At 40.4% G+C, this 8,393-nt stretch overlaps 2 protein-coding genes across 5 annotated transcripts; one reads left to right on the forward strand and one right to left on the reverse strand.

Annotated features, from left to right (window-relative positions):
* Nucleotides 1-184: 184 nt before the first annotated feature.
* On the reverse strand, nt 185-3,438 carry LOC140776533 (mediator of RNA polymerase II transcription subunit 4). Of its 4 annotated transcripts, none has more exons than XR_012106896.1 (3): nt 2,125-3,438; nt 1,426-1,494; nt 185-389 (listed from the first exon to the last, which is right to left on the reverse strand). XR_012106896.1 is itself a non-coding variant. In XM_073120273.1 (2 exons), the coding sequence occupies exon 1, from the start codon at nt 3,364-3,366 to the stop codon at nt 2,134-2,136; it is 1,233 nt and encodes a 410-aa protein (XP_072976374.1). In that variant the 5' UTR covers nt 3,367-3,436; the 3' UTR covers nt 185-389; nt 2,125-2,133. The 4 variants fall into 4 exon arrangements, 1 of the variants encoding a protein (XP_072976374.1); XR_012106895.1 differs by having other exon boundaries at nt 1,426-1,552; XR_012106894.1 differs by having other exon boundaries at nt 1,426-1,529; nt 2,125-3,437.
* Nucleotides 3,439-3,467: 29 nt separating this feature from the next.
* LOC140776523 (histone-binding protein MSI1-like) lies at nt 3,468-8,393 on the forward strand. Its single transcript, XM_073120258.1, has 5 exons — nt 3,468-4,256; nt 4,825-4,977; nt 5,968-6,092; nt 6,773-6,868; nt 8,042-8,393. The coding sequence occupies exons 1-5, from the start codon at nt 3,612-3,614 to the stop codon at nt 8,271-8,273; spliced, it is 1,251 nt and encodes a 416-aa protein (XP_072976359.1). The 5' UTR covers nt 3,468-3,611; the 3' UTR covers nt 8,274-8,393.

Consider the following 8,393-nt stretch of genomic DNA (forward strand, 5'->3'; position numbering starts at 1 on the left):
ATCATCATCAAGACATTGCTTACAAGGTTCAGAAACTTTATTGCAACTTGCAAGCCATCAGTAATTCCTTAACAAGACAGCAAGTCATCTTTCTTTGGTTCAAAACAAGGAGTTCCTAGTTGAGTTACCAAGAAAGAATAGACTCAATCGAGCCATATGGCCCAAATGGCAAGCACAATTCACAGTATTAGAGGCAGCTTGGGAATATGCATAATGGAAGGAAGATTGTTGCACAGAATAAGCTTGAATATAGTTACAACTGAAATAAGATTGCCAATTGGCATTGGATCATAAGAGAAAACTTTTGAGAAATTTGATCTTCAGATGCAAGCTGGCTCCTCCTAATACGCAGGTGCTTGTGGTGAAATCTATCATGACTACGAGAGTACCTTCATAGAAAGAAAACAAAACAGAGAATGATTATATTTCATGATGCAATATACAAAACAGAGAATGTTTCATGGAAAAAGGCAAACAAAAGAGTTGAATAATATCAAGTAATCACATATCATATATCGAAGCTTTAAAATATATTTCATCATGCTACAGTTTCAGTTTAATTTGAGTTTTGAATGCACTTGCATAATTAGATAAGTTGCGAGAAGATAGTAAAAAAAAGAAGTCAGCAGAAAGAGCGGCTGCATGCAATGCACAGATTAATATGCAGCATTAATCTCAATTCGTAAAGCACCATAACCTAATTCTTCATGCCTGTTGTCCAATCAAAGGGCTCCGTTAACAAACCATCCCGAGCTTGCTTAACATAATGTGCTCAAAAACTATTTCGAATCACACATTGTAGTTTTGGTATATCATTGAATGGAGAGGAAACAAGTGAAATTTGATAAGATAGCTTAGAATCATAGAATCAACAGAAAAAATAGGAAAGGGAAGCATTTTTATTTCATTCCAGATTATTATGACTTATGAGATCAGATTTCCATAAATCCTTCAACTTTCTGGGTTTACTAATACATCAAATAGAAGTGAAGATGTGTATATGCCAAATAGAACTCTAAATATTAGGCCCTGTATATCAGGATTCTCAAATGAGGTATATTAACCTTAGCATTGCACTAAAAGGTATTAAAAATCTAACTGATATCGGGCTTCCAGCATTATAATCAACATAACAAAGAAGTGGCCAAGTGGGGATGAGCAGAAGTGGCCAAGTGGGGATGAGCAGAAGTGGCATTCACAAGCAAACATGGAGAAATAACTCAAAAAATAATAAAGAAGTGAGTTGGCACTTATAGAACGAAAAGGTTCCCCACAACAGACAACATTCCGAAGACTAGTTTCCATGTAAAGATGTATGATCAATTAAAATCTGAAACCAGACAACAATTTGCTGTGCAGAAAGAGAACATTATATGTCAGATCAGAGGTCCCCCAAATAACAGATAAACTTAAATGACTCCTCACCAGTGAACAATATAATTCTTCAGAAGAACAAATGCATCTTGTTGAATGAAGACACCAGTATATCTGGATCTGCTTGATGAAAAGATATCTCCATCGACTTGTTTCTGATAAATGTCAATGCTAAACACTACAATGAAATGCTTCCATACAGTACTTCAAAAGGCAGAAGTGATGAAAGAAAAGATAAAGCAACTCTTATATAGGATATATAACCAACATTAAGTACAAAACTAACTTTTACATGGCAAGTACAAACTTATTGAGTTATCAACCTTGTAGTTCTTCAAGCTTTGAGCATAATTACTACTTTCTAATATATGGTAGAACCATGACCACTACCTGCCTTCTCACCTCTTCCTCGTACATGCCGAGAATACTTTTAAGTTATAAAGAAGAATTCATAACAAAAAAACATATAAACAGTTCTACAAAAACAAACTATCTTTGCGTACTGTATAGATTTCCATGTGGTAGCATAAGAACCCATTTAACTAAACAAAACAAAACCAGAATCCATTTTACTGATGTTTTCTTCAACTTGAAAGATATGAGACAGAAAAATCTGAAGAAATGACCATGACGAATATTAGAATATCACTAATTAGCCATACTTCTAAAAGGAAATAGTGCAAAGTAGTCTAAGTAGAACAACTTGGATAAAGAAAAATAAAATAAATATAATAGACACAGTGAGTTTACCTAAAAATCTCAGTCTTCGTCATCCTCCTCTGAGCTACCAACATCACTGCTATAATCACTGCTATACTCATCCTGGTCAGGATTGATATCAAGCTGCACATACTTGACCTGTATCGGCTCTGGAGCCTTTGGTGGCCCAGCCGGCACACCGGGAATCCGCTGTTCCTCCACCTTGTTGCCGACCACCACCCCATCCAATGGCAATGTAATAGGATCCCCAGGCTTCCACCCTGGCGGTACCGGTGGAAGCTCGATTGGTAACTCGATCGGCATCCCCTTCCTCCAACCCGGTGGCACCGCGATCGGAAGCATTGGAGGCATGACAGGCACGGGCAGCTCCTCTCTTGGTGGCGTCGGCTCCAGCAGCACCTCCGTCATCACATCCGCCGCTGCCCGCTCCTTCGCCTCCATCGCCTTCTTCGGCACCCCAACATCCAAATCCGCGAAATGGTATAACTGCGACGCCCTCATCTCGTTGTCCTGAGGAGCCGGAGGCAGTGCCCCCCGCAGCGGCGCAATCCCTGCCCCGTGCTCCGGCGGGGCGAACGTAGTATAACTAATCCGATGTGCGTAGGATAAAATTTCTTCCAGATCCAACGAGGAGTGAAGCGAATTGGTGGTTTGGGAATCAAGGTCGTCTCCTTTTTGCCGCTTGGGATCGCGGCGGTAGTCGGAGTAGTCATCGGCAAGGCGGTCGAGCACGTGGTGGGCGTCGCGGAGCTTCTTGGTGAAGGCTAGAAGGGTGGAGTCCTTGGAGCGGATCTCGCGGGATAGCTTGCTTTTGGAGTCCTGGAGGTCGAGGATTTCTTGGAGCTCGGCGACGGACTCGAAGAGCTGGGTCTGGAGAGAGGTGAAGAGAGCGAGGAGGTCTTTGGTGGAGGTGGGGAGAGGGGAATTAGAGGAGGAGGGAGAGGAGTTTGGGAGGAAGGAAGGGAAGGAACCGCGAAAGGAGGAGAGCCAAAAGGGGCGGTTGGGGGAGAGGTCAAAGAGCTTGGAGGCGAGGAGGGACATATGGGTGAGGAGGGATTGGGCGCGGGGTAGAGGAGGGAGGAGGGGGAGAAGGGCGGAGGTGGAGGACGAGGTGGTGATGGTGGTGTAGGAGGAAGAGGAGGGCGGAGGGGGTTTGGGATTAGGGTTAGGGTTAGGGTTAGGGTTTGGGGGAAGGGAAGAGGAGGGGGAGGAGGAGGGGAGACCGAGGCGGGCAGGAGAGGGAAGCATCGGAGGGGTGTGGCTTTGCAGCATTTCGGCGAACCGGCGGTTGTGGCGTGGAAAATTGCAGGCGAAGACGATGAGTAGTATTGAACATTTGAACGGAAGGCAATTTTTGCAAAGAGGCCCAGGGCTCTGGTTGTAAATTTAGTTAATCAGGAGGGACAATTTCGTCAAATGCCCAACAATGGCGCACTATATCAACACTATACTTTTGGCGGGAGAGGAGCTAAAGCAAAAGGTGAAGCTAAACCAAAGCCCCAAAATTTCCCCAAAAGATGGAAGAAGGAGACGAATCCCTCGCCATGACGGCGGATGAGGAGTTCCATGTTTGGAAGAAGAACACTCCTTTCCTCTACGACCTAGTCATCTCCCACGCCCTTGAGTGGCCATCTCTCACCGCCCAATGGCTCCCTTCTTCCCCCCTCTCCTCCTCCTCCTCCTCTTCTTCCTCTTCCAACCCCATCCATCGCCTCCTCCTCGGCACCCACACCGCCGGAGACGCTCCCAACTTCCTCATGGTCGCCGACGTCCACTTCCCCCTCCCAGCCCCTCGCGATCGCCGCTCTCCGGTCGCCGATGCGCCGATACCGACGGTCAAAATCGCGCAGAAGGTTCTCCACGAGGGGGAGGTCAACCGTGCTCGTTACATGCCGCAGAGCCCCTCGACAGTGGCGACGAAGACTTGCCAATCGGAGGTGCACGTCTTCGACCTTGCTCGCCGGCTGCCGAATCCTGAGGAGGTGGGAAATGGTGGGGCTGACGTTGTGCTGAGGGGGCATGAGAACGAGGGATACGGGCTGTCGTGGAGTTCGCTAAGAGAGGGGTTCCTTTTGAGTGGGTCTTATGATTCCAAGATTTGCTTGTGGGATTTAAAAGGGGGAAAAGGGGCGGCGGTTCTCGACGCTCAGAATATGTATGAGGTAATGCGTCAAAGAAGTCCTTTGCATAGTCATTAGAATAAGATATTTTATTTTCCTTCTTCAGGTTTTCCCTACTGATGTTCTAATGTCCTACTAACTACTAGAATAAGCTGTACGGCTGCATTGTTCGGAATTTATACTTCGTTTATGGTTGACTATTGTGCCATGGATATTTCGCAATGTTTCTTGAAGTTTATTTATTTAGTCTTAGTTCTTTGCTTTATAATTCATATAATGAATATACTGTTCGACCATCAAAAGGGATATATTGTCTTCACAGTATACATGTAATCAGCAATTAGAAGACTCTTCCAATGAGTGCAAATTCTGTTCTGTTATTTTTGTCATCTTCTACGTCAGGATTCTGTTGTAATTTTCCTTTAGTTTCTCTGTCTAATACTTTTTTGCAACAAGAGTAACCTAAGTTAATGTTTTTCTATGATCCAAGCATGGGTTTTGAGTTCTATGAACAAAACAAGAACCTCATATAATTTTACTTGCGTAATATGTTAGGTTAAGAGTATGGCCTGCAATTATGAGGAGCTGATCACATTTTTTGCTGTTGCAGGCTCATGAAGATTTAGTTGAAGATGTTGCTTGGCACTTAAAGGATGAGAATCTATTTGGATCTGTTGGAGATGATCATAAGTTGATGATATGGGACTTGCGCTCGTCTACATCAAAAACACCTCAACACTCTATTATTGCTCACCAAAATGAGGTGAACCAGCATTCCATTACTCTCTTGTATCTTGTAACCTATGAATGTTTCGATTATGCTGTTACATGATTCATTCACTTATTTGTCAGTATCATCTTCTCCTTGCAATTTTATTTCTTAATCCAACTAGCGTCTTGTATCCTGACAGGTCATTCACTATTCTTTTGGCTTCTGATTTATGATGTCTTCTCAGAGTTGGATTTCACCAAACGACCATGGGAATTGAACTATCGCCACCTTATGTTAGACTATAATTATCGTCCTTATCAATGGAAAATTATTCAGTCTCAAATGCTTAATGTTGTGCATCATTATATCTTATACCAAACATTGAATGCAAAAGAGTGGTCTTGTTACATTTTACAAGCTCAACGAGGAAACTTGTGTTCTTTGCTTCGGTCTTCACTTCATTTTTTTTTTATCTTGAAAGTTATCTGTTTATAAATTCTTTCCTCGTTCTCCACAGATTAATAATTTATTTCAAAGATTTTGTCTTTATCACATTCTGTTCCATTTCTATTTGGAACTTGCAGAATACATAGTGTTGTGCCATCTTAGATGAGCATGATTAGATAACTGGATCTACACAACAGAAGAAGCTCATGATGTTCCAATAATTGGAGCCATCAAGATTCATATTTTAGGGCATGCATAAGTAATTTAACTTTAAGTGGAAGTATCTTAAATATCAAATAAACTGGAGAGCTATAGGAGAGTGAAGGTCCATTATCAGCAACCATATTATGATTCTCATGGACTAAACCAAACTCTTCATCCAGTAAGGCAATTAGCTCTGTTCTATTTTGGGGATGGTTAACACTTGACAGGACCTTGTTTTAGCATATAACTATAATACAAGTAGCCTAATTACAAGTAACTTTTTTCTTTGATCATGTGCTAAATTTTTATTTGTTTTCATAATCAAAGGTAATTTGTTTACTTCTTGGTCTTGTGCAAATAATGAGGGCACTGATAAACCCATTCTTCTAGGTCAATTCTTTGTCTTTCAGTCCATTTAACGAGTGGCTTCTGGTGACGGCATCGGCAGATACAACTGTTAACCTGTTTGATTTGAGAAAGCTCACAACAAGTTTGCATACTTTCTCCAGTCACACGTACGCATTCTCATATTTTGGCAGTACTGTGGAACCATTTGATTTATCACTTTGTCTTTCTTCCTTTCAATATCCAATTCCAAGTTGTTCTCTTAACTTTGCATTTATAAGTTCATCTTATATACTTAAAACTTCTTTTGCTAGATGAAGGACTTCTTTATTATGCCTTGGTCGTCCAAACAATGGTGTTTGTGTGTATTGTCTCACCAGCTGCATTATCTCTTTTTTCAGTACTTACTACTTGCCCTCCTGTTTCAAGAGATGAGATGTGATGCCTACTTTATCATCTTGTGTCATTTTATATTTAGTTGGAGCGAGATGATGATAACCACCTCTACTCTCCTGTCACTAACTGAAATTGAGGCAGAGTTTATACACCCTTTTGTTGCAGAAGCAAGAACTTGTTTAGCTGAGGTGCTTAATTATATTTGTGGCCAATCCAAACCATCCAAAACATAGTGAAGGCTTCATGCAACTCATTTCCTAGAACAGATATGAAAAATTATCCACATAGATAGTGTATCATGGCCATCTTCTACGTGTATGCATCCAATTAGGTTACAGATTGTGCATTTTCAGATAACTACTGCTTTTTATTCTAGCTGATGATTTACTTAATAAATTCAATGTTATTTTCTTGCAATATAAGGGGAATCTCGTCACTTAATATGTTTCTATAGGTCGGAAGTGCTTCAGGTTGAATGGAGCCCAAAGAATGAAACAATCTTAGCTTCTTCTGCAGCTGACAAGAGAGTGATGGTTTGGGACCTTTCCAGGTAATTTGGAAAGTTTTAAAAAAAAATGCAATCTTAAATTCTTAATCTGTACTTTTCTTTGCTATACCTTATTTGTTCCTGCAGTTATCATTTTGATGACCTTTTTCATGTGAATGGGTTAAAAGGCTGAAGCCTTCTAAACAAAGAAAATTAAATATATTTTGTAAATGGAGCAGTGTGATAACTAGGGCACTATATAAAGTTGAGCTCTTCTTAGTCCTAATGCAATGCATATGGGATTGGAAGTTTGAAGCAAAGTGCTATTGAAATGTGTAGTTAATCATACAGAATAATGGAAGGCACATGCAACACTGCATCAGTAATATATACCAGAAAAACAAATCACAATGTGCCTAAGACGATAATTTCATGGTGTTGGTATATGTAGGAATTAAAAGAATTTTTTGCTGCATTTCTAGTGACTCACTTAATCTTGACTTTTATAGTTTATTCAACCAATTTGTCAGTGACTCTCATTGTATTCTGATAGACTTTGTCTTCTTAATAGTTGCTACCAAAATTGTATATTGGCTGATATTCTGAAGCTGTGATTTAAAATGTTGGAAACTGTCACGGTCCAAACTCATTGGCAAAGGAAAGAAGTGGATATCCAACTAAGAGCTTCATCCTTATATGCTAGAAATCTTCTAACTTAATTGATATTTAGAGTTTCTAGTTAGAGATTTGGGCTGAGGTAGTTCTTGGTTTTGATCTTTGTCCGGAATCGTCCTCTACTTGATTGATGACCCTTATATTCTGGTCCAGAATATGATCTTCCAGGCTTCCAGCATGCTAATTTTGTATGATATTTGGCCAATCCAAATATGTACTTAGACAATCATTCTTATTTCAGTAAACTATTTTATCAATTTTTAACTGGGAATTTCTTTTACCAATGAATGACATTAACCACATCTCACCAGATACTGAAACATATAAATTCATTCCCAATTCCTTACATCTAATGTAATTCGATATGATTCTGTTGCATCTTGATGTGTTCCTTGATTTCATGTTTGATCTCCTATCTTAAAGTTATATGTTACATGTTTGTGGTTTTGTTTAGTTTTCTTCCATTTTTGGTCTCTCCCAGGATTATAAATTCTCATATTGTTTTAAGTTTTACCAAATCCTATGCTTATTTAATACTGCATGACCTGGCAACTTGTCCAGGATTGGAGATGAGCAGACAGAAGAAGATGCAGAGGATGGCCCGCCCGAGCTTCTATTTTCTCATGGAGGTCACAGAGCCAAGATATCAGAATTTTCATGGAACCCAACCGAGGAACTGGTCATCGCCAGCGTTGCAGAAGATAATATACTCCAGATCTGGCAGGTGGCAGAAAGCATATATCGAGATGATTGTACAGCGCAAAATGATGATGATCTATATGCTAAAACATAGATCTTTTATGCAATCTTTCTGTTGTTGGTGTAATATGGAAAGTTGAAACTTACTACAGTAACCCGTGTTAAACTTTGAAATGCTTAGAGGTAATGACAAGACTACTATTTAGATACATAA

The sequence above is a fragment of the Typha angustifolia genome, chromosome 2 (genome assembly GCF_048772165.1).
Source record: "Typha angustifolia cultivar Huaian chromosome 2, ASM4877216v1, whole genome shotgun sequence".
Taxonomy (NCBI): Eukaryota; Viridiplantae; Streptophyta; class Magnoliopsida; order Poales; family Typhaceae; genus Typha; species Typha angustifolia.

What these genes read in the sequence shown, in the direction of transcription:
- LOC140776533 (XM_073120273.1), bottom strand. Translation starts at nt 3,366, where the DNA reads ATGCTGCAAAGCCACACCCCTCCGATGCTTCCCTCTCCTGCCCGCCTC.
- LOC140776523 (XM_073120258.1), top strand. Translation starts at nt 3,612, where the DNA reads ATGGAAGAAGGAGACGAATCCCTCGCCATGACGGCGGATGAGGAGTTC. An exon ending in ACGCTCAGAATATGTATGAG is followed by an intron (nt 4,257 to 4,824) that starts GTAATGCGTCAA and finishes TTGCTGTTGCAG; the next exon opens with GCTCATGAAGATTTAGTTGA. An exon ending in ATGGTTTGGGACCTTTCCAG is followed by an intron (nt 6,869 to 8,041) that starts GTAATTTGGAAA and finishes CAACTTGTCCAG; the next exon opens with GATTGGAGATGAGCAGACAG.